This window comes from Spodoptera frugiperda, chromosome 25, assembly GCF_023101765.2.
Source record: "Spodoptera frugiperda isolate SF20-4 chromosome 25, AGI-APGP_CSIRO_Sfru_2.0, whole genome shotgun sequence".
Classification (NCBI taxonomy): Eukaryota; Metazoa; Arthropoda; class Insecta; order Lepidoptera; family Noctuidae; genus Spodoptera; species Spodoptera frugiperda.
In genome coordinates this window covers 18244443-18271479 of record NC_064236.1, presented here as the reverse complement: position 1 = coordinate 18271479, position 27037 = coordinate 18244443, and the positions used below count along the sequence as shown (strand labels likewise).

The window sequence follows — 27037 nt, the reverse complement described above, 5'->3', positions numbered from 1 at the left end:
AGGTAATTTAAAAAACCCGACTGCGTTTCTTTATTAATCTAAGCAGTCGGGACCCATTCTAGAAAGTCAGCCGTATGTGTCCTAAGTCTTCATAATATTTGGAATGGGTCCCGACAGCTTAAATTTTTCTTGTATTCTTGTTTTAGGGTTTTTTCATTTTCATGTTATAAAGAAACGCAGTCGGGTTTTTTAGTTTTTTAAATTACCTTTTTTATTTCATAACTTTTCCCTCATAGATATTTGCAAATATAATAATTATAACATTTAATATATTTAGCACCCCACGCTTTTTATTCTGAAGTGACAAACTCTTTGTAATGAAAAAATATTTTCTAATTTTTAGTTCGGTTGCATATAAAAGCGTGTTTTTTTTAAATTTCAATTAATCCGGCCTTTTAAAAACGAGTACCTACGCTCTTTTCTTCTTTGTAATGAAAAAATATTTTCTAATTTTTAGTTCGGTTGCATATAAAAGCGTGTTTTTTTAGTTTTTTTTTTAATTTCAATTAATGCTTAAGTAGGCAACGCACCTGTGACACCAAAGGAGTCACAGGTGCGTTGCCGGCCTTTTAAAAACGAGTACACTCTTTTTTTGAAGGTTTGAAGGTCATATCGGTTCGGATATATCGTCGATGATAGCTCATTCCACATTTTTGTTGTGCGAGGCAGAAAGTTTCATGAGAAGCGCACAGTTGTGGCCTGCCAACCATCTATATGGTGAGGATGGAAGTAGGTACTGTCGCATAGGTCGATGCCAAAAAGTCGCGGCAAGCAGGCTTAAACAGTTCCTTAAAGCACTCCCCGGGCCTAGGCGAAAGAAAAAGGGACATCTCTACGCATTGCTAGTATCAAGTCGCATAATCCGAACCGCACGCCGTTGAACGCGATCCAGAGCCCCTTCGAAAAAACAAAACTAGATTTTTTTATGATTAAAATTGTATTGTTTGGGTATTGTGTGATTTGTTTCCTCATAGTACGTCATTGTCGTATAAAGTTGCTGAACTCATTAGTTGGTGCTACTTTCATATTGGCAGTGACAACACTGAAGATCAGTCTGAGTTGAATCCGTCATTCTGTCAAGTGTCAAGTTTACGTCAAAACAAACATTATGTCCTCTCGAATCGGTTGATTATTTTTAGATTATTTTTAGCCCCGGTTCATATTTTTTTCTAATTATTAATTTCTTGTATTTTTACTTTACATATGTGTAAATAATATAAACGATGTTAGCTAAACGGATTTTGGGGGCGAGGCGGTATAATCCACATAAATGTATAGGTATAGTGTCAAGGAAGTTTTCGAGCCGCTTAGATGCTCTCGACTATGAAGAACGGCTAGAGGGTTGTTTGTCAGCGTTGCCTGCAAAGGCTAAAGTAGTGATATGTGGCGGCGGGATGATGGGGGCCGCGGTGGCGTACCACCTAGCGCGCCGCGGCTGGGGCGACAAGACCATTGTCATCGAAAAAGAGAAGTAAGTACAACAGTTATAAATTATTACATTGTAATAGATTGCATCTAATAATATATCTAGCTAATAATATATCGCTTTATATTTGACATTCATCACATCTTTCTTCAGATAGTATAAACTATTAAATTTTCATATTCTATCCTCTATTTTTGTTACTGCAGAGAGCTGTGTTGAAGTAGTCAGTTTATAAAAGTCATTTAAGAGTTTTAGCGGCTCTTAGGTACATGGATATAGTAATAATATTGATGACCAAAGGTCGGAATTAGGTATTCTTGTATGTACTTACACTGATTTCAATCTCGGGATTTGAGGCATATCCACTATATTCTTTATATAGTTAATTTTGAAGAGCAGACAAAATCCTGTGATTTTTTAGAAAGTTATTTACTTTTACACGACATTGCCAAACTTACATCAACGACATCGGATGTCCAAAGTTGCCGTTCAAAGATGTTGCCACATTTGTAGTTATGTCTATCTCTGACATTCTTACTATTATATTTACCCGACTGCGCCAGAAGGAGGGTTATGTTTTTCGAGTGGATGTATGTATGTATAATTGTTTGGCACGCTCTGCAGCCTAAACGGCTTGATGGATTTTGACTAGAGAGGTGTCGTTAAAGTCATCGTAAAATTTAAGCAGTCGGGACCCATTCTAAATATAAAGACTTAGTGACGGCACAAGGCACATACGGCTGGCTTTCTAGAATGGGTCCCGACTGCTTAAATTTTACGATGACTTTCTTGTTTTAGGGTTTTTTCATTTTAATATTATATTCTTTATATGCAGTCATGTTTTTTAATTTCTTTTTTTTATTATTTAGTTGTAATATTGTTGGCCACACAGAATTGTCTATTAGAAATCTCAGGAAGGTGCACATTAATATCAACATTTCAATGCAAGTACATAAATAACTCTACCTAATTCCAACCTATGATGATGACTCAAAAAATATATAAATGTAAACTAATAAAAGTATTGGTAATGAATAAAATATCTATCCAAGGGACTGCATATCTTGTTTGTATTTGTTGTTGTTTCTGAATTAATTTAAATTAGTTAATAAGACAAATTGAAAGCGACAGACTCTATGTACAATAGGGATGTATACTGATATTTTTAGTTTATCAACTTCTTGTATGCTGGTATATGAAACATAATAGAAAATACATTGTGTCTCACATGGATCCATGTTTTGGCACATGATGGGTTAAAATGAATTTAGTATCTCACATGATTCAATAAGTTATTGACAATTAATACAATTTTATTATAGAAGTAAATTGAGACACAAAACAATTCAACCATCTAATGTGCCATCCATGTGCCAACCATCTAAATTTGAAAAAGAGTAACCTAAGGAGTTTCTTGCTTGTTCTTCTCCATAGGAATCTACACTTTGGAACGAGCAAATAGCTTCACTAGAGGACTGACCGACAGACAGACGTTATTAATATTATTATATTTGCTTTGACGTTCAAAAGTGCCTTCCTGGTCTATTTAAAATAAATGATTTTGACTTTGACTTTGTGATTAATGCACTACCTTCAAACAATGTTTGCCTTGTATCCTGAGACTCTCTATAATGCAATGTCGCGTCGGTTTCAAATAGCTGATTATCATTAAAACAGCTTCATAATGTTGAGCATGCACTAACATGTAGATAATCCTGATGAGAACTATAAAACTTATGTCAGCTACATAAAGCGGTGTCATTTACATTGAATAATGCACTGATAAAAAAACGCTGCTGTTTAAAAACTAATGTAAGCTATTGAAGATGTTTAGGATATGTTGGAAGAATACACAAGACGTCCACTGCTGAACATAGGCCTCCCCCAATGACTTCCAGATAGGCTGGTTGGAAGAGAGCAGCTCGATGCATGATAACGTAATGAGGGTGGTAATTTCTCTAGAGTTGTTTTGTACGGGAATTGGACCCATGACACGTAGTAGCAGCACAGCAAAGACGCAAAGAGTCGCTCAGTCGCTAAACCATAAAAAAATCGAAAGCCGGGTCTGCTGTTTTTGTCAAAAGTAAAACGTCACGCCTTTAATCCCCGAAGGGCTTAGGCAGAGGTGCACATTATGTGCCATCAAAAGTAAAACAAGTTAGCAGTGGCGTAGCGTGGCTTGGCGGGGCCCTGTATAAAAATTAGTTTAGGGCCCATTTAATTTTTTAGTAAAATCATCCAACGACTTTTCCCGCCCCTTGGATGAGACGAGAGAGAGTGTCAGACTCTTACTGACTAACAGGTATCTGCCGAAACTTCCGTGTCTGGTAAGCACCTGTGTCAAGAAGTAGGCAAGGTCTCTCAAGCCAGCCAGCAGCCCATGTTTGGGGGCCCCCATGGCCCTGGGGCCCCGTATAATTGATACGGCAGATACGGCGCTAGCTACGCCCCTGCAAGTTAGCTTTACTCTAAGTACCTACGAAGGAACCTAGAGACGAAAGCTTTTTTCATTGTGATGCTTCCTTAGGAGATAGAAATGTCATCCTTGCATTATTTTATTGATTTAATCCCACCGCTACTACTCCGAGAAGTCGGGACCTGCAATATAAAAATCACCCTAACGCCGCGACCGACCGCATTATGGTTGTAAAGCATTTTCCGCCCTAACCGTGACTTTGAATCACCTCTAAATCACCTCTCTTAGAAATTAAAATTTTGCCGTGGCCTTATTTTTTGCCACGTTTTCGTAACATTTCATCGTTTAAAATAATAACACGTCTGAAATAAAAAGGTTTATTTTATTTATTTATTTATTAAAACATCAATCACGAGAAAACATCGCAGTGCAACCGCTTGTATTCGATTTCTGGTTTCACAAATTCACGCAATTGAAAACCGCTGCCAAGCATCGTGGTCTTAAACGAGCATCACAAAAGGCAATTACGACAGTTTAATGCATAACTACAATCGCTAATATCCTTCATAGACATAGCTCCACATATAAACAGACAACGCACCCCTTTCATATTGAATGCAGACTGCGAGTACACGTACACACACAGTTGCCAGTAGGTAATATTATTAGTGCCATGTTGCACGGGGCGAGACTGTTGTTATTGCAGGGGGAACGTAGCCAGACTACGGGCCCCAGGGAATTCTAAAATCAAGTTACACAATAGTGTCGTGTTGCTCGTAGCTCGTACCGTACATAGTTCGGGAGCGTAGACAGGTACTAATCGATACCATTTCTATATCCATGGCTGTATGCCTTTTCATACGAACTCGAGACGAGTGGTCTCTAACTTTCAACTGCAATTGACGAGGGATCGCGGTTTCTATTCATATTTTAAATTTTCTGTAGTCTGCCTTGTTATGTAGGTACTCGATTTATTGGTAGGAGTACTACAGGCTCCCTCCCTATTTAATGAGACTAAGGGCCGGTTCCACAATGCCAGTCAATGATCTCATTAGATTTCTATTAGACTGACAGACAACTTCAAGTGTGCTCCATAATTTATTAAAAATAATGATTATAATTTGTCAAAAAAAATGTGTTACTGCCTTCTAATTAAATATTCTATGATATACTGCCACACTCAGAGTCATTTAATGCTTACTTAAACTATTCTTTAGTAACGATTTTGTATGGAAAACAATTGCTAAGGACTGGGTTAAGTAACCATTAAATGACTCTGAGTGCGCGAGTAAGTCAACAGAAAATTAATTAGATATTATGAAACGTGATATTATAACACGGTGTTCAGTAACCTTAGTATGAGTTTGCTTTACGTTTAAAGTAATCGAAACGATAGTGCTCGTTCTCGTTCAGCGCTACGATTGGTTGGTTTATTCGATCCGGCCAATCGGAGCGCCGGGTGCTGATCAAAAGTAAGTTTTACATTAAATAACGTTTGTACCTCTATCCATCCCTTCGGAACACTTCGTTTAACTTCACAAACATCAATTGGTTCGGTATTTTTTTAAGGTTCAAAATTTCAAGCTGTCCCTTAGCTTGTAGCTAATTTAAATTACATCACATTATGCCTCTTATTCCCTGAGGAATAAGTAGAGTAAACGTAACAAACACTTATCGCGGGTGTTATCCCGTGATAAATAGGGTAGCGACCCTATCCATGCTTCTTCTAGTTACTGAGAGTATTCAGAAACTCCAGGAAAACTTAATCCAAACCAGCCATAAAGCAATAGTTACTAGGACACTAGTTGTCTCGTCTCCGTACAGTAAGTGACAACAGCATAAGACCTAAGCAATACTGAGGGGTTCAAGAAAGTCGACCCATGAAATGTGAGACCAAAAAAAACACTATATTTAATAAACAAATTCATAGGTAGTCGTATATAGAGACCTTTGCCAAACAGGGGATGTACTATGCTAACTAAAAAAATAACGCTCTGTAATGTCTAGGTACGCATTTTTCGGGGGGGGGGGTTGAACCCCCAAAACCCCCACCCCCGGCTACGCCTATGGACACTATAATAGTTATGTTCGTACAGTAAGTACCAACAGCATAAGACCTTAATACTCTCATGATCACAATCACAACAAGAGGGATGATGACGGGGTATGAACATTAAACATCGTTGAGTCTGTCAGTAGTAATGAAAAAATATTAGACAACAATATTTAGATAAAACTAATCAAAGTTTAGGAGTGGGAGCAACTACGTCATTTCTAATTATAGAAGCGCGATTTTTTAAATATATACAATGTGATAGGGGCGAGACTTCTAACCCGTTAAGGCTGAGTTCTACATCTAATTTTATCGACAAAAGTCGGGGGTCGAAGGGGTCGAATCCCCTCCCCCTAAAAATTATGGCTATTTTAATATTTTTTTTACTTTTTTTGATATCAAAGGTTGTATGCGTCGTAGAAACAAAAAAAAAACGACAAACGGTAGCTAATAACCTTGGCTAACTAATTCATTACTTTTTTCATATGTTTGATAATGTTTTGGTGAGAAAAAAAATCATTTGTGAATTATTTTTACCGAAAAAATCAATTCAACCCCCCATATAATTTTTTTGTCGATAAAATTAGATGTAGTACTCAGCCTTAACGGGTTAGAAGTCCCACACCTATCACATTGTATATGTTTGAAAGTATTTGTTTTCAAAAATACATGGAAAACGGACATTAACTACCCTATTACCTAAAAGGAGGAAGTTGGTGTGAAGTTTGAAAACTTTTATCTTTCAACTTATTGTGGACAAAGCCTAACTGATGCACCGGACGTGCAATCAGTGTGCACGACTGCATCACGTTCCATTCGGTATCCTTAGTCCAATTGGCCGTAATCGCTCAAAACTAGCAGCGGTTGGGTGTGTGACAAGTAATCACGGCGCATTAACTGCGCGATACATCCGTGACGGACTTTGCGGATTAAATAAATAAAGGTCAAGATTTACTCCTAGAAAAACTACATGGCAGTGAAGATGTAAAGGTGTGAGTCAGGCTACCAGCTCTCCCAAAAGGTCGAAAGGCCGGCAACGTACATGTAACTCTTCTGGTCCTACAGTGTCTAAGGGCCCCGCTAATTACTTAATCAGCAGCGCCTTTAGCAAACGTACTTACGTTTGCTCATAGAACACTACTAGTAAAGTCAGTTTCTTACTCAGAATATTTTTGACGCGAATATAAAACAAAGACAAACCCTACTCAGAAACATTTTACTTACTTTTACTTGAACTCAGTAGTTCAGTCCTACTAACAATTTTGTTCCGAAAACAAATTGCTAAAGACTGGTTTAAGTGTGCAGTAAATGTTTATGTTTCTGAGGACAGGCAGCGGTATACAGACTTGTAACCGATAATCCTCCACCTAGGTGTCCAGATAATAAGCTCATAATCTCGACAAGCAGGAGTAGGAACGGGGTGGTTTTTAGTCAGTAAGAGTCTGACACTCCTCCCCGCCTCGCCCAAGGCGGGAGAAGTCATTGGATGGTTTTCCCCGCTTAAAAAAAACTCATAATCATAACCCATTACATTGACATGTAGAAGTTACTTAACACGAAAATAAAGTACTTAGTTATGTGTAGTTGTAGTTAGTTTTTATTTGTACACGTGTGCATTGTCACACTCTAGGCAAATAGAAGGTGTCATGTAATACAGATTCCAGAAAACTTATCCTCCAGTTAGGCAGAAGTTGGTTCCTAAGTATTTTGTCCAGTTTACAAAATAAAAGATTGAAAAGTGTACGTTAATTCCCGTGTAACTCGTGGTGGAGTTTTTGACGTGGAAGCTTAATTAAAAGTTTTCATCAACGTGAACGCAGACATCTTGCTAATAGAAAAATGTATCAGCTCCCCAAATTAGAAGTTGGTCTGCAACTATCGTCTTGAAAATGTTCAACGACGGACTTGAAATTATTTTCTTTTGACTAAAATGTTGATCAGAATTTTTTATTACTTTTTTTAAAAAAAGTGTGAGACTCGTCATTGGACACTGATTAAGGCATCCTGAGTTTAGTCCCAGAATACAGCCAATAATTTTACTACCTATTGAAAATAATAAAATTCTCAGTTTGAATATGTAACTACCGCCTGAATTTTTGTACGGTTTACAACTTTACACTATCACATTTCACCAATATGATTCCGGAGCTAGGTTTAGATGTAGGTACAATTGATCTTCGGCGGAACCAGAAGTAAAATAATAGATATACATGGACTTAATATCTGCCTAAACTTTAAGGCTGCGTATCAAACAAACATGTAAAGGTGAATATGCTTTCTTTTTTTCTCAGGGTCGGCACCGGCAGCAGATGGCACGCTTCAGGTCTTGTCGGTGCTTTTAAACCAACGCTAGCGCAAGTCCGACTGACTCAGTCCTCCATCAGGCTTCTTCAAGATCTAGAGGCTAAGGGCAGGCCAACGGGGTGGAAGCAATGTGGATCCTTACTCCTGGCGAGGACCAGGGACCGAATGACTGTCTACCGGAGAATGAAGAGCCAATCTGTGTAAGTAGCTATGTCCATAGCAAATGTTTTGTTTTAAAGTGTTAGGAAACTTATTGCCTATCATTGGGAATTTCGATAATCGAAAAGACCTGTTAATCAAAATCCGAGAACTGACTATTCAATCAACAATGACAGTCATACGCTTGACTTGTTCTGAAATAATGAAAAAGGAATAACCTGCCCGTAGCTTGTAGGTAAGAAGTAATGGGAAACGTATCATACATATTGCTTTATTTTCCCTGTTGTCTTTTCGATCTTTTCTCCTTCATTTCACAATGATACGTTATGCCTAGGGGAGATGAAACAGGTACATTATTGTCAGCTGCTAAAACCGCCATTTTGTTTTTCTTTTTTTTTAATCTATTCAGTCAGTTTCATTCGCTGGCGCAGATGCTTTGATAAGATTTTCATTTTGAATTTTTAAAGGGACGCCGGGCGTTTGAGCTTTACGAACGCCAATCCCATAAGCTTAATTATTTTAAGGGTGAAACGTGATATGAGAACCAACGCAATTAGGGGATGCAATCCCGCTTCATGCACTGGAGTCCCCGGCTGTCGCCATGGGGCCGTTTTTAATGCCATAGACGAACTAGGGTCGAACCAGTCTGGATTATTATTTGAAACTTTGCTTACCTTGCTTGCTTACTCTCAAGCACAAATGAAGCATTATTATTACTGTGCAGACATACAATATTTTGCCTACAATAATTTGGCTATTGTTGTTCGCAATTAAGGCTCGCCTAATTATGTTCCGAAACAGAATGTATATAATAACGCCAGACAGCAGCCATGTTCATGTTCGTTATACTTTATTCGATATAGTTTCGCCTGGCAACATTGTACACAGCTTAATCCTGGGGCGGACGAAGTTTCATTAGGTTTTTGTTTGCGAAATTCTCAGGGCGCGGCGGCTGGATTTGTCCCGTGTATGACAATATTTACAATAGGTGTGTGAATTTTCCAATATTCCTCGCAAAGCTTACTCGAGATAAATCTCGTAAACTCCACGCGTGCGGAATGCAGGCAGAAAGTTGGGAGAAGACAAACATAATATTGGACAAAATGTATACCGTAACGATCTAATATTGATGTTCGTTGAAAAGGTTTTTGACCTTGTGCGAATGAATGAATGAATGAGACAGACTCAGCCAGACAGTTACGCACCCCTTTTTATTTGTCGCGGTACGAATTGACCCTAATTCTGCATGTTTTTGAATCAGTTCGTGGGGAATACCGTGCGAGTTGGTCACACCAAAGAAATGGGATTTGAACAGCGCCCCTACCGTGCGTAAAAGGAACTAAATATCGCAAGCACGAATGTTTTTGATAACTATCGTATAGTAATCGTATCGTATTGGTATCGAAACCTAGAACATTTTGACACAAATTGGAAGCACGAACGAGCATTTGACGTACGGTAACGTAAATTTCGAAAGCTGGCTATCGAAACGACTCGACACATTTGTCACTGAGAATTTGTCGGTGAGAAAGGTATCGAAATTTGTAATAATACAAAAATCATTATATTGTGAAGTCAGTGAGTGCTTGCAGTGATTTTTATAAAATGCCAAGACCGTCGTTGTACCAACAAAGTACAACAAGTACTTACGATCGTTAACAACGATTGTACCAACAACAACGAATACGTTTAAGGGTTGTTGGGGAATCGGGGATTGGGAACATTAGGAAGGGGGAAATTGGGCCTCCGATAACCTCACTCACACAACAAAACAACGCAAGCGCTGTTTCACGTCGGTTATCTGTGAGGCCGTGGTATCACTCCGGTCGAGCTAGCCCATTCATGCCGAAGGATGTAATCCACCGTAATAGGAAATAAGTAAAGAAAACTACTACTAAAAAACATTTTGGTGGACAGAATAAATAGACTCCATAGTTATTTCAAGTGTTTTATTACTTTTTAGTACAAAATCCTCTTTTTATAGTTAATAAAATGTATATACATATATAACTAATAACGTAGTTATAATTAGCGAAACAATTGTATAACAAGGAAGAGCGAGGCTTATCCCAACACAAGTATCTTCGGATTACTTTTTGGGAAGCCCCGGCAACTTATTGTACTAACTTTTGTCAATAAACACATTTTTATTTTTATTTATTATTATTTAACTAACTTAAAAACTATTTTATCCTAATCTTAATCCCAATAATATATAATTTATTTATTTATTATTATAAGACATTAATGAAAAACAAGATGAAGACACAAGATCATGTGCTTAATTTATAGACATGCACCACATTCACAGTATTGACACAGTTAGAATAATTATTATAAATACAATGCCATTAACAATATTTTGATAATATTTTAAAATAACATAAAAACAGAAAAATTCAAATAAATATAAAATTAACAGTAAGTTATAAAAAATAGTCAACTAATAAAAAATAATAACTTTTCTCATGCTCCTTAGCATAGCATTCTTGTCATTCTCTATACACATTTTAATCAAACTCGCTTTAGGTTTTTTCACTGGTGGAGGATTCCAGCTATCTTCCTCGGATGGAGGATCGGTGGTGTTGGTGGAGGCGCTGGCGAAGGGTAGGCTTCGTGAGGAACAGTGAGTGGTGTGGTAGGAATACAGTAGGCCCACTGCTCCCAGTAATATTGGACTGGTCCCACAAATATTCCAATCTGTAAAAAGATAATACATCAAATATTACATTACAAATATTGTTTAAGTATCCGCTGCTGCCTGAATGGCTCCTTCCATTTAGCCTGAATGTAACTGCTAGGGGTTTGCACCGGAGCAGTGAGTAACGGAGAATAACTGGTAATATACCGGTAAAAGTACTCGATTAAAATCAATCGGTTGTTAACCGATTAAACTCTGGTGATTGTATTATATCTAACTGGAATATTTTTATGTAAATAATATTATTTTTCAATACTATATTAATACTACTAAAATAATAGAAATATTTATTAACCATCAGTTTTTAATTTAATACATAATTAAGATAATTTATTTACTGATTTGCTTCTTTCGAATGATATTAATTATTTTGGTCATCAACTCAAAGCGCTCTTGGCCGTTTATGTGGTTCAATTCGCTTGCTACTAGCTTTCCAAAGAGTTCAGGGTTCGTTGAAGTCCAATTTTATTATCTATTCTGTTTTGTTTTTCAATTAATAAAAACTTGATTTGAAATTAATGGTTTTCATCACCGGTTATCACCGGTGAATCTCCGGAGATCGGCAAATCACCGGTGAATTTCGCCGGTACGCCAGATTTCGCTCCGGTGTAAACCACTAGTAACTGCCACCCTGGGGAGGGTTTAGACAAATCTCCGTTAAACTATTGTCCATCACATAAAAAAAGGGGCTAATCAAAGAAACATTTAGAAATCTTTACTTACTTTTGTATAAATTCCACCATTAGCTCATATTGGAGTTGAATCGTCCTCATTTTAAATGTAACATGTTAAAATTGTAATTTTATCTTATTTACATTTTACATAAGATAAAATAACAAACAAACAACCGGCATGACAAATGTGATGTCAAATACGACGTTCGGAAATCATAAAAAAAAATATAAATTTATGAAACTAAGTACTTATTTTTTTTCATAGATAATGTCACGTTATATTTCTCTTAACTCGCTTTAAGAACTTTTTGCACATAATTAATATTTATTTAATAAATATTATTTCATAAAACGTGTACACAAAGGTTGAAATATATATATAAATTTAATTTAGTTTTCAGACGAAATCTTTATGCTCAACAAGTCATTCAAATCGTTCACTTGGCTGCTTCTCTAGTTTACATTAGCATGACGTCACTATCGAATTGGATTCGAGCTCTCGATAGTTGAAAGAATAGGCTTCGTGCTGCCACACTCCGTTAACGTCTCATGACGTATCGTCATCTCGATACGTTTACATTACGAATGCGATAGTTATTCGTGCTTGGCACTCAGTTCGTGGGGAATACCGTGCGAGTTGGTCACACCAAAGAAATGTCAGGAGCTGTGGCCACTTCTCAACGTGGAGGACGTGTTGGGTGGGCTCTGGATACCTGGGGATGGAGTCGGCGACCCTCACCTGCTCTGCATGGCCCTCATGCGGGAATGTATTGAAAACGGTATGTGTTGTTCTGTTTTATATTTCGTCGGTTCTGTTCAAATGATTGATAGTACTCAGCCTTAACGGGTTAGAAGTCCCACCCCTATCACATTGTATAATTATTTATTCGGTGTTATCAATATCCTTAACATAATTCGCATAGAGCCGACAGTTGGCATAGACGTTAAGTAAATTATTTTAAACAAAATGTCAAAAATCCCCATCGATCTCACTATTGGTAAAACAAATATTCAAAGGTCAAATTTACGGTTTTTTCGGTAATATTTATCGTACAAATATGTTCAACAGAGTTGCAGATAATACAATTTTCTACAAAAATGGTTCATCACTTTTACTCTTACGTCTTTTCTTTCGTGAGATATCACGGTTTTAATTAAATAAATCATAGTTTACATAAATTGACGAATTTCACTCGCTACTCCCGCACTAATAGGACCGAGCAATGTAAAATGTGATTTATTTAATTATTAGGGTAAAAGTGATGAACTATTTTTGTATAAAATTGTCTACAACTCTGTCCAACATAATTGTACTATAAAACTTACCCTTTTCGAGAAAAATTGAAAAAAGTGGACCTTGAATATTAATTCTTTTACACACACACACACACACAACGTCACGCCTTTTATCCCCGAAGGGGTAGGCAGAGGTGCACATTACGGCACGCAATGCCGCTATACAATGTACACCCACTTTTTCACCATTTGTGTTATAAGTCCCATGTAATAGGGGGTGAGCCTATTGCCATATCCTGGACACAATTCCAGACTCCGTGCTACTACCGAGAAATTTTCGAAAATTCGAAAAAAGCCCAGTAATACTTTGCACCGCTCTTCACCGCGAGACCCCTCATTAATTCTTTTAGTCGCGTCGATGGGGATTTTTGTCATTTTGTTTATAATCATGTAGTTAACACCTATGATTTGGGAATTATGGCAAGGTTGCGACTTAATTTCGCCTATTTTTGGTGGTAACTTTTTTGTCGCATAGATTAAAAAAATAAAATTTTTTGTCACCCACCCCACCGACCACAGTAAAAAATATCAAAGTAACGGTTATTTAATACCTTTTTCTTTTTTTTTGCGGGGGAAAATCATCCAATGACTTCTCCCGCCTTGGGCGAGGCGAGAGGGAGTGTCAGACACTTACTGACTATAAACCACTCCGTTCCTTCTCCTGCTTTGATAGTCCGCAGCTCCGGATCAGGCATCAGCCCTACTGGGCCCCATCTGTGGTGGTCTGATGACTCTTTGAGGCGCGCGCACAGGGCTGGTCCTTGTCGGGCGGAAAGCAACCCTTGCTCTTAGTTAATACTGCGTTAATTCGCGATTACGCCTTAGTTAATTCGCGAGCAATATTGTCATCAACTAATACGTCGACTGACTTTACTAATGAAATAAACGGTACTATAATGGAAAAAGTTCCCGGTGATTTTAAACAATATAATTCTATTGATAACGTGTGTAACATTGAAGATAAAAGTACATTATCCTCTGGTGTTGCGGGTGTCCATGGGCGGAGCTCATCACTTACCATCAGGTGACTCGTATGCTCGTTTGCCTCCATAAAAAAAAAGAGTTTTTAAACTCTCTTAAGCCAGTTGGCGTGCCACCACATGTTTTACAATCAAAAGTAGGCACACAAATTTGAGCCCTCCCAATATGTGCAATGGTAATAGACTCCTGGTTTATAAAGCTAAGGGAACACTTAATAGTGGCAACAATCATCACTGGCCCTGCATCCGGACAAATTGCTCACATACCGCGAATACCTATGATACCAACAGATTTACCGATATCTTTTAAAAGGCTGCAGTTCCCCGTGAAAATATCATTTGCCCATAAGTCACATGGGCAGATGTTTTCGACACTAGGCATCGACTTAAGAAAAGAGTGTTTTTCCCATGGCCAGTTGTACGTAGGCCTTTCTCGAGTAGGATCTCCCGACAACCAGTGCATATTACCGCCACAAACCAATTGCACTGCTAAGTATATTATAGTGAAGCTTTAAGGTGATATGTAAGGAATCATTTTATCTAGGTTCTTCATGATTTTTAGTAACCAATATGTATCATGACATTAATATTCTATTAACCAATGTAGTTTGGAAATACTCGTATATATGTGTAATTTAAGGTACGAGGTACCTATTTCTTTAATTTATTCTTTAGAGAGATAGATTTTTATCCTTAAATATCAGATTTTCCGCGGGTAGAACCACGGGGTGCAGCTAGTTTACTAAATATAATTACACACATGAAATTATATTTCATAAGTATATAAGATTTTTAAAAGAACAATTTATTTAGACGCAACATGGTCGAGTTTTAGTCATTCTCCTTACATACGTAAAGAAATAATATTATTTTCTATTTCTTTTTGATAACAAGAAAATTTATTAACAATGTCTTGTTTATTCAGACTGAATTATGTATTGTCAAAATGTAATTCAAAGGAAACTGATTGGCAAGACATTCTTTATATGTATTGGTGTGAATTTTAGTAATTGTTTGTCAATAATAACCGATGGCATATCGGTACGATTAGATATTGTAGTATCGTTACATCTGATCATTCTTTGTTATTCTCTTCGTAGTATTCAATGAATGTAACAAAAACATCGTTTCCATTGTGTACTCCACAGAAGAGACATCAGGAAATATTTTAGCCGGTAAGGTGGCATATCTTTTCGTTTTGCAAAATAAAAATAATATTGCGAATTCAGACTCCGGACCTGTGTAGTTTCTCTAGAGTAGATGTACTAGTGAGGCGCGGTGACTATGTGCGCGTCCAGCGGTCTGTGTGTGTGCGGTACATAGCTAGCCCGTGTGCCGGTGTACGTAGACAGATTTAGTCTCCCCTCGGTTAGATGGTCATCAGCTCTGGCTGGAGGCGCACGCACTAACACTATCGACCCGCGCCCCAACATTTAGTCATAGTTTTGGATATTTTAACGGTTTTTCTTTTATATTCTTGACGAAATAAATATGTTTTCTGGATATAAATTGTTGCCTCAGTGAGTATTTTTCGGAGTTCTGTCGTGATTTGATATTTTTCGGAGGTTTTTATTACAAAAAGTGTTTTTCTTGTTTTTTTTTTTAGGCGTCGGCGTGATGGAAGACTGCTCTGTGACCGCTGTGCTTTCGAAGAACGATCGAGTGTGCGGAGTGGAGACAAATCATGGCGCGATCGAGTGCGAATATTTCGTCAACTGCGCTGGCTTCTGGGCAAGGCAGGCAAGTGTCTGATTATAAACTTAACCTATGAAATTGTGGTTTTTCATATAATATATTTCAATATTTATTTTGTAATTAAAATATTTAACCAAAATTCAATTTCAAAGGTAAAGAGAAACACTTATCATTATTTTACTCAATGATCATTTGAAATATTAAAAAAAATTGGTGCAGTTGACAAAATTAGGCATCGTATAATGTGTTATTGAATCAAAACACATATAGTCATTTTAATACAAAGTAGAAAACATTTAGGACATTGACATTGCATTCATCCCCTTTATATGCACAATGTGCAGTCGGAGGGTTGCTAGTTTTCACTTAATTACACGGTACAAGGAGAAGGGGAGCACGCTGTACCTCGCTTTAATATTTTAAAAACTTTTGCAACGTTCTTTGAATTTCGAAGTTTTCAACTGTTGAAAGGAACAAGTTAGCGATTCCCAGGTACAGTTGAGTTAAAAGTAATAATAACAAAGGAAAAGTTTAATTTAGTCATTTTATTTTTTTATTTTAATGTGCTCAACTTACTTTGTTCTATTATATTTGTCTGTCCACTCTACATGATCCACCGTCTACCGGCTAGTACCAATGTCTGTGTTAGTTTTAACGAAATAGGTTTCACAGTTTTAGTGTAAAAAAGATTGTAATACAAAAACAAAATAAAAAGATGTCAGTTTCGTTAAAGGGGTCGTTCAAATATTACGTAAGCAAATTTATTACACACAATTATTTACCCTATCCCCCTTGTCAATAAAATTAAGCAAAGCTTTTACCCCCTCCCCCCGTGCTTAAGTAAACATTTTTCATATAAAAATGTATTTTTATCTAAACTTCTAAACTAATATTATAAAGAGGTAATATTTTTGTTTGTTTGTTTGTAATGAATAGGCTCAATAAGTACTGGACCGATTTAAAAATTCTTTCACCATTATGAATGTACATCTTTCCAAAATAACATAGGCTATATATTATTTTATTGTAACTTTCGTGAGACATACTAAATTAATTATTATGTTATCGGCTTACTCACGTAACGTTTTGACGAGGAACTCGACTAGTTTCAAGCCATGCTAGAGGCTCATATTCATGAGCAGCATTACGCGACACACGACGCGGCGATTGTCGCACTGCTATATATTATTTTGAAAAAAAATAGGGATCCTTGTGAAAACTTCAATAACATAAACCACCGTCGATAAAAATCGCGTAAATCGCGTGCGCTGCAATAACTAGATATTGATGATGGAACAAAATAATGTACTACGATGTTGTAGACCACATTATTATCTACAGAAAAGTCCGCGTAGACAATGTGAGGGCTGCCATTCGTGTAAAAAAGTACATAACTACCGATGACGTAATTATCATCTAGACTACCCGCCTTGTAATCCAAAATAAGCAAAACGAAATAATGCTTATGTAATAATTGAACGGGCCAAAACCAAATTCCTAATCTGGGGGAGCGGCAGGCGACCACCAAGTCGAATAAAAAAAAGCGGCACGGCCCACTGTGGAAAATATAGCTCGGTATCGGATTAAAAATCTGTGAACTTCATGATTTTTAGTCGTATCGTGATAGAATATGCAGAACTGTGCAGTATATTATGCTAAAGTTATGGTAAAGTTATATATCACTTCAGGATCAAGATCAGTCAATGTGGGTTCACTTTCAGGTGCTACGTTTAAAAGACTTAGTGCCCTTCTTCAAGATCTTTCACATTTCCTACGTCAGGCTTTCTCAAACTTGTTGTAATTATATGGATCTGATGTGTATAAAAGGGTTTTAAAGACATCTTCATTAGTAGCAGATCGGGAACATTTTCTGACATGATGAAGTCGCATGTTTCTGTAGTCTTTGTTGCGAGACTCTTGTGCGTCTTCCGATAGCTGTCCAATAGGAAGCACCGCAAAATGTTTGATAACGTTTTCCCCGTGTATGAGTATTTTATGAACGGAGGATGGCATATAATACCAATCATAATTTCTTACATATATTCTTGCAGTTTCTATTGCATATTCTGTGGTAAACCGCAAAAGGTACTGATTTTTCTGTTCTGAACGTTATCAGTTTTTTTTTATCATATTATCTTCTAAAACCGTAAATATGCGCAGCTGTTTTTTTTTGCCTTCTATTCATAAATAGTTAGACTACTAGTTAACACAAAAACTAGCGCGTGGGCAGACGTGGGTAACCTTTAAAAACATTTGACGAAAAAAAAGGTGAAAGATAAGGTATGTCTCTTTTTAAGAATTTACTGAAATACTAGCGGACCCGACAGACGTTGTCCTGATGAAAAAAACATTGTCCAGCGGACAAAATTGTGAATCTAAACCATTCTCAGATCCCCTTGAACACACACAAAAAAATTCATCAAAATCGGTCCAGTCGTTTAAGAGAAGTTCAGTGACATACACACGCACAGAAGAATTATATATATAAAGATATGTCGCTACTTCGAAAATCAATAAGGTGTATCGAAAAAAGCATAAAATATCGTTTCTAATAAATAATGTATAATACTGAATACTACTCTGATAAAATGTATACTACTCTAAACCTTAGACATAAATCCCTTAAGTAGGGACTAAATAAAATAAGCGACTTGGTATTTAATTACATGGATCTCACAACTTTTGACGGTAGGAAACTGAGGTGCGAGACTTGGGCTTCTTTACAGGATGTTTTTGATGGTAACGGGTGATTTTTTAAGTGGTTAGGATTTGATTTTCAGAAAAAAAAAAACACAAAAATAATGAAAACATTGAGGAAATCTTTATTGGAATCGATAGAACGATCAATATAATTTAATATTTAATGATGATTTCATCCAAATGCTGGCCGCGGCCCTGGTTTAGATGGTCCATTCGCAAGGCCCAACGACAATGGTCGAAACGTTACTGTGAATGGGTCGCGCTACCGTGTGATGATTGGCGGGTTTTTTTTTTTGGCCAAAATGCAAGATTTGGACATGCCTGACATGTGGTTTCAACAAGACGGTGCCACATGCCACACGACACGCGAAGCAATGAGAGCCGCCTTCGGTAAACAGTTTGGGCCCGTCAGTTGGCCGCCTAGATCGTGGGATCTAACGCATTTGGACTATTTCTTGTGGGGCCATGTTAACACTCATGTCTACAGGGATAAACCAGCAACGATTGACGCACTGGGAGCCAATATTGAAGCATTTATTCGTGATATACCGGCTGCTATGTTGGAGAGAGTGTGTTCATTACTTTTGTGTTTTTTTTTGAAAATCTAATCCTAACCACTTAAAAATCACCCGTTATTTATTTTTCAATTAGTAGTAGAAGTCAAAAAATAATAGTACCTCAAGGGATTTTATGAAAAGAAAAAATTCAGTTCATATTTAAACTGTACATTAATTACATGCCAGTGGCGTCGTCTGTCTGAAATATTAAATTTAGTTGTCTGTCTGACTGTGAAATTTACAAAGAAATAGAATTGTTCAATCGCTTTGTAGTCAAAGTTGAAGTTAAATTCTCATTTCACAATGTACTTATAAAGAAAAAAATGAGTAAGAGTTACTCCAACAAAACATAAAAATATTCCAACTTCTACTCGTAGTACTTAGGTATTAGAGATCAGCAATAGGCTATTTCAAAAGATTAAAAATAACCGTTCCACATTATTTAATAGTGAGTACAGAACCCATAAACATGAGTAATTTTCAAATCTGATTAAATTTGGCCTTGAAAATTCGAATTCAACATTGATAATCTAGACACACGGCAGTGTGTCCGCCAAGTTCGAGCAAAAAAACCGACACACCGGCCGTGGGTTATATTACACGAACCATTTCGGGCCAAGTTCGACCCACCTATAACTCCAAATCTATTTTATCTACGCATATGAAATTTCTAGTATCTGTCGAGATCTACTTACTTATCTAAAATACAAAATTTCATTAATGTACTTATTGTAGATCTTGAGATATTGACGTCAGAAAATCGCTATTTTTACTATACACTCACTGACTGACTCACTCACTCACTCATCAAAAACCTAGACCACTTCCAATGGTCGTATTGACTTGAAATTTGGCATAGAGGTAGGTCTTTAGGTCAAGGTAAAGGAAAAAATCTGAAAATGGCCAAGTGTGAGTCGGTTTTAAAAATAATGAAGGTGTAAATTCATACCCCTAAGGAACTAAAACAAAAAAATTATCTATATCTTCCAATGGTCGTACCGACCTAAAATTCGTTACGAAGGTTTGTATTTAGTCAAAGTAAAGTAAAACAAGAAAAAAAGAAAATAAACCTTACAAAAATAAATGAAATCCCACCCAAAACATAAATGTGAAAGGCTGCCAAGTTCGATAATATTGGAATGCTTCGCCTATAAAAGAAGTGAGATCTAAATAAGTACCAAGTTCCATACACAGACCTCAGTTAAAAATGATATAACTTGGCAAGTTTTAATAGAAAATTATATACTTGACTCATTGCGTTTAGTAGGTTTATAACAAAGTGTGTGAAAACTTGCCAACTTGTTATATCATTTTTAACTGAGGTCTGTGTATGGAACTTGGTACTTATTTAGATCTCACTTCTTTTATAGGCGAAGCATTCCAATATTATCGAACTTGGCAGCCTTTCACATTTATGTTTTGGGTGGGATTTGAATAACCCGCACAAACATTTCTTCGTGCAAGATGGCGCCGTACAAGCAATTGACGTCACATCCCTATGAAAGTGTAAACCGACATCAAATTTTCATGACGAGAAATAAATAAATGTACCATTCTGTGATTTATTCAATGAATACATTCATAACTGGATTTTGTATTATTAATAATGCATTTAAAGCGGTTACCGACGAAAATTAATACCTACCTTTTGGTAGTCAGTAGCAAGACGATGACAGGAAACAGGCAGGTTTCGTCACATTTGATTCAACCAATTCTGACCGTTTTGTGTCACGTGTAATAAATTATTAGAAACATTCAAGGTTTTTTACTCTGCAACGCTTTTTAAAGTCATAATTTACGTAGTAGCTTTTAAAAACAGTTTATTTTTCATACTGTCAAATATTGTTGTCAAATATGGTTGTGAGACGAGTTTACTTGACTACTTTCAAAGCACGCCAGGAGCTCATAGTCATAGAAATCATACTCAAAGTTAAAGTTAAAGCATTTATTTCGATAAATCCTAATTTAGACACTTTTGAAACGTCAAATTGTACATCATTCTACGACAACGGCCTCGGCGGATCGATCTGCCTAGTCGAACAATGACGCGAGTCCAGTGATTTGTCCCACGATATTCATTAATACAGAAATATAAGATCAATATACAGAAGGAATATAAAGTACTAGCAAACCCCGGCGAACTCCGTTTCTCTTGATTTTTTTTTGTTATTATATTTCACGCAGCCCGTGTCCATTCCAACAAATGCAAAACCGAGGAAATCGGTTCATGCGTTCTGTTTAGCGTTCTAGTTATAGCGTCAGGAAGGAAAACCCGACTTATTTTTAGCTAATAAAATAACAATAGCAATAATGACACACTCGTCCTTTTATTAATTCGCGAAGCGTAGTCTATGGTTCCGTTTTTTCATTGTGATACAGGCTGAGGCTGTACAAGGCAGCAGTAATAAAGTAATTAATTAAGATTTTAGTTTAGTATTTTAAAGAAAATATTATCGTTTCTTATAATTATCTATCATATAAAGTCAAATCATTTATTTCAACTTTTAATATCAAACAATAAGAATGTGTTATTTGTAAACAGTTTTACTGAAGGACAGAAAAATGTGTTGGTCTGTCCTTCAGTAAAACTGTTTACAAATCCTTCAGTGGATTGCAGCTAGCGTGATCATTTTCATATAATTGTGTGTAGCGATCAAGTGGACTGATGTTGTCATTAGCATTTTGAATAGAAACATTCTTAATTGTGTCGCTGTACTGAATCGCATGATGTAATCTGTTAATACAATTTTAATTCATAATTCATAATTCTTTATTGCAAATCCACAATGTAAAGATAAGATGGTAATATAAATAACATGGTAGCAATCGTGGACCCTGATGGGCACAGCAAATAGTAAATTAGAAGAGAGGAAGGCGTTGTATATAAGTAAAGAATTATTTGTTTAAACTCAAGTATTCATATTCCTTTTCAATGTATGTATAGGTACTCTTGTTATTATGTTTGTATTTTTAGTAGGTGTTTACATATAAGTATATTTTTGTACATTATTTTATTAGTTATCCGTTCTAAATTTATTATATTTATTTTATTGTATTGTTTATATTTGTGATTGTATTGAATATTTTATGCGCTACTGTATATTGTTTAACCGGGTAATGGTCACTGATCGATAGTTGGTGCTCGGAATTTGCTATTGCTTCTGTAGTTTTGTGGCTAAGCGATCTATTGCTGTGCTATTTGTAAGGGTTTGTTTCCCTGTAACCCTTTAATCTTTGTATGGCAAACTGGCAACTACTTCTTTCAATTTCGGGTTCGGTTCTCGCACGATATTAATAATTTCGCTATGTAACTGAAAATAACAAATTGTGTTACACATACACAATTTGTCATTTTGTCAGACCAGTTGTCCCATTCATAGAGAGAAGAAAAATGTATACGACTCACGACGTCGTATTGTTAGATATAATCTGCGGCGGACCCCTCAGAGATTGCTAGCGAGCTACTGCGGCGATTTGTATGTATGCATATTAAATCGGTGGCTTCCCGAACGTTCGTTGCATGTACAATTGTGCACCGCCCTGCAATTTTCCTATTCATACCCACTTGCAACACGGATGTGATTTACCAATTGCTGACACTTAGTATCGAGCATGTGCAATTTACGACCGGCAACTGCTGACAAGTTGAAAGGGAAGATTCAATTGAAGATGAATTCGTTATCCTTCTGGAAATATATAGACTGACTTCAGTCTCTTTGTCTACTCCAATGTTCTCTTAGAATATTAAATACGTAACTCTTCTTATGGAGTTTGTAAGTTTGTTTAGCACAACTTACATACGGGAAACAGAGTGAGACGAAACCTGGACTTATAGTTTCTTAAATATAGGTTTGAATTGTAAGCAAGCGTGGTGATTAATGCTCATGCCTTCTCCGTGTGGAAAAAGGATCTTGCTCAGCAGTGGCCTGGTGATAATGCTGGTGTACTTAAGTACATAACACAGAAAAGTTAACTCTTCTCGACTAGTTTTAGGTCACGCTAGCTGTCCGTCAGCTTGCTACAGGTAGTACATTTGTTATGACAAGACACGTCCGTTATCGGGATTCTGACATACCTCTTTCGCTTTGATCTACGTTATCAATAGAAATACTAGACAAAGCGCATTGAAGTTGGGAAACGTCAGAGAATCGTCTGATTTCTATTTGTTATTCCATAAAAAATGTAAGGATATTTATCCAGGCTTTTATTAATGTATAATAATAACATGTAATTCTTCTCAGTCTATGGCTTTTGAACTGAAGGAAAGTCATGATGAGACAAAAACACTATGCTAAATCAATATTGACTGCACGGTTGGCGCGGTGGCTAGGCAACTGGCTGCCGCCTAACGTGTAGCGGGTTCGATCCTCGCACGGAGCAAGTCTTTGTGTGATCCACAAATAGTTGTTTCGGGTCTGGGTGTCATGTGCATGTGAAATTGTATGTTAGTAAACGCACCCACGACACAGTAGAAAATAATAGTGTGGGGCACGTTTAAAAAAAATCAATGGAAGATAATGCATCGTGTAATATGTTTCGGAAAAGTTCGTGGCTTGAGTGGCTTCTCCTCGAATCGCTCGAATAAATTTATTGGAAGTTATTAGTTCGGTCTATTACTCGTGTGAATATGATTTTTCGCGTGTTTTTGATTTATTATTCATCGACGTATGTACCTACGTGATTGAGTTTTAATTGTAGTACATATTTACTTTATTGCGAATGTATGAAACATTTATTTATTCCAGCTATATTTCTGCCTAGCAAATTTTTTTCGCAGAATACGTAGTGTTAAGTGGATTTCCATGTTTTTACCTTTTTTCTGAAACGGGTTGCGTTTCCCGAGCTAGATTGGATTGGCACTAAGTCTGGCTAAGTCTTGATTGAATTCAACCGAGCCAGTGTTTTTACGCGCAGTGACTGTCATCTGCTTTTAACTTAAATCCTTACTTTGATGATTACTGAACCGTGCCTTTTCTGTCGTGGAAATTTTATTACGTTACGGTTTGGCAATCGTTCGAAAGGTCTCGAGCTCCGTAAGGTTTATAGCAGAAAATAGAGAAAAAATTCAAGAGGAAAACAGGGAAAGTCATTGGTGGCGAAACGAAGAAAGTACTAGAATACTTAGTTAGCGAACTAATAACAAAGTTTTACGTGGTCAAAGTTGTGTGTTAAGTTGTCACGTCGCGCGTGGTGCTGCGGTTGACGATATTCGATCTGTGGTTCGCGCAAAACGTTCTCACGCAAACTTTTATTGTGATTGTTTGACATTTGATACTGCAAAGTCAGTGTGTGGAAATTGTTTTAGTATTGATATAATGTATGTAATGTACCTACTTCTACCATTTCTAAAGAACATTACACAATAAAAAAACATTACAAAATGTTCAGTTCAAATACTTCGTATGCAATAAAAAATAGTTAAATGTTTTTCGCTTCACATTTTAATGTTGTTTAATATTGATTATTTTAGCTTAGCGCAACATCTGGCCTGGGGTCCGTCCCCTATATCATGACGCTGTAGGCAAATATAACTAGCCAAGAGTAAGAACCTCTTTTGCTCTTTATATTGTAGACTGATTTTGAATTATAACGTAAATAAATCTTTTATAAAACGTGTGTTGAACAATTGTGTCAAATTCAACACAGTCACAGAACTTTGTTTAAAATAAATCGGTTGATATGAGCTAGTTTCAAGTCACACAGGGACTCGTAGATATTTATAAGTGCATCCTGACCTGACAAAATCATTGTGAAACAAATTGAATAATCAATTCGCATTGGAACATACACCTGTTTCATTGTATTATGAGTTTGACGTTCGCGTAGAAGAGTGATTTTAGTCTGCCTGAAATAAATGATTTGACATTGATTATAATGTTCTTTAATTCTGTTATTCTACGTGAAAGGCCAAGGGGGATGCCTTTGTTTAACTTTTACTGTTGCAAATCATTACACTCCCGCGTTATTAAGCATCGTGGTAGCTTATTATCATCCTTATTTTTATTGGATTGGTTGAGAGCCGTGTCACATTTTAATTGATTGAAACCAAATTTCGAATTTCAATCGGCAGAATTGTTCGGAACTTTTGGTTGGGGATAATGACGCCGTTAACATTTTGTGATTTTATTTTAAGAACCGCCCTGACGTCTTCTTGCTGATTATGAAACTTTATGCCAGGTTTACGATCGAATCTCATCCATTAGACTTCTTATGTTTATATCTATAAACGTATGTGTGTACGTTTGTCGCTATGATATATTCGCTTTTCCAGGTTGGTCAACTCGCTCGTCCTCAAGTTAAAGTACCGCTGCTACCCTGCGAACACTACTACCTTCACACTAAACCCATCGAAAACCTAGACCCCATGACTCCTGGTACGTATTCTGTAAAATAGAGTTTATTAAGAACAACTTTAGTTTATAATTTTAGGGTTTTACTGTCCCACACAAAACTAAGTATAAAACTTAGTTTTGTGTGGGTTCAAACAAAACTAAGTATTGAACTTAGTTTTGTGTGGGTTGTAGTTCGGTTAAATAAGTAAACGCGCAGCATTCTTTAAAAAGAAGCAGCTGAGCTGGTAATCATTTTATAAGTTAATCGATTGCTAGTCTCGATTTTTTTCCACCTAGTTGACCCGGCAAACGTCGTACGGCCTTAAACATTTATTTTTTCAGATTATAAACCTTCTCTAGACTTCCACAAATAATGACAAAATTTGCCAAATCGGTCCAGCCGTTCTCGAGTAGCAGAGAAGATATAAAGTCCCGATTTGAATGTAGACTTTTGAAACTTTGTCAAACAAAACAATATTAGGATTCTTCTATTTGGTAATACCATTTGAAAATGTAGCTGATGTACAATGAAGGTTCGCGTTTCATGAGATATGTAATGTAGTAGTGTAGTAGTAATGTAGATTCATAGTCTTATGTAATGTTGTGCTAACAATAGATATTCTGTTCAGTTATCCGTGATCCTGATGGCTACATCTACCTCCGTGAGAGGGACGGCTGCATCCTCGCTGGAGGCTTCGAACCCATTGCAAAACCTGTTTATGAAGAAGAAAGTATGTTATTTATACTAATACTACGGGTCTATAATTAAGGTCATATTAGGCTTTAGCGCAAGTGTAATTGTAATTCCTATAATACCGAGATAGCTAGTGGCCACAGAGTGTAGAGTGCAATTTTAAAAACAGACAAGATCACACATTCAATTATTTATGTTACTTAACATTTCAAACTCCATCAGTTTTTATAATAACTATGGTGAGACATACTAAATTAACTAAAAATTACGGTTTAGTCAATCAGTAAGCTACGCGACGTCGACTATCCCTCTGTGACTCGAAACTAGTAGAGCTGTTTCTCCAGATATTTACGAGAGTAAACTATGATTTTTAGTAAATTCAATCAGTTATTTGGTGTAGGTATTTTCGAGAAACTCCTCACATCTCACATGCTATACTTATGTTCTAAACTATAGAAAATTAAACCCATCCTCGATCCTCAGTAACATCGATGTCCCAGCGCTGTGTGCCTGAAGACTGGGACCACTTCCACGTACTACTGCAGCAGCTTCTCAAGCGTGTACCAAGTCTCAGCCAAGCTGTGCTGCACAAACTATGCAATGGACTTGAAGCCTTCTCTCCAGATTGCAAGTGGATCGTCGGCGAAGCACCAGAGGTTAGTCTGATAGGCCAAAGTCTCCTTCTTCTTTCTATAATCCACGCCACATGACCAAATTCTTGGTGGTTAAGTTAGCGCATTGCGTATTTTATCATTATTTATTTTTGTTATTGCCATGCATTTTAATCAGGTTTGATAGAAAGTAACTTAACTAGTTTGTTACCCGACTGCCAAGGAAGGGTTATGTTTTTCGCGCGTATCTTATATGTATGAGCCTAATATTCTTTATTACCTCATTTCTTCGAAACGGCTTGATGGATTTCGACAATCAGGGCATCGTTGGATTCGTCTTAATCACCCAAGTGTTCTTAGATATGTGACGTAAAAAAAATTTGTGTTAACCAACATGGCGGCCGTGAGGCGCCCTAGAGTGAAGTAAAAAAAAATAAAA

At 36.7% G+C, this 27037-nt stretch overlaps 1 protein-coding gene across 1 annotated transcript in view; it reads left to right on the top strand.

The window, feature by feature from the left end:
* Window positions 1-1083: 1083 nt before the first annotated feature.
* Window positions 1084-27037, top strand: part of LOC118266408 (pyruvate dehydrogenase phosphatase regulatory subunit, mitochondrial) — a 45781-nt gene continuing 19827 nt past the window's right edge. The window contains exons 1-7 of the mRNA XM_050703953.1: window positions 1084-1471; window positions 8187-8399; window positions 12349-12512; window positions 15616-15749; window positions 25233-25335; window positions 25923-26024; window positions 26471-26643. Of these exons, the coding sequence (XP_050559910.1) occupies window positions 1224-1471; window positions 8187-8399; window positions 12349-12512; window positions 15616-15749; window positions 25233-25335; window positions 25923-26024; window positions 26471-26643 (1137 nt within the window). The 5' untranslated portion in view covers window positions 1084-1223. The remainder of the gene's footprint in view (window positions 1472-8186; window positions 8400-12348; window positions 12513-15615; window positions 15750-25232; window positions 25336-25922; window positions 26025-26470; window positions 26644-27037) is intronic.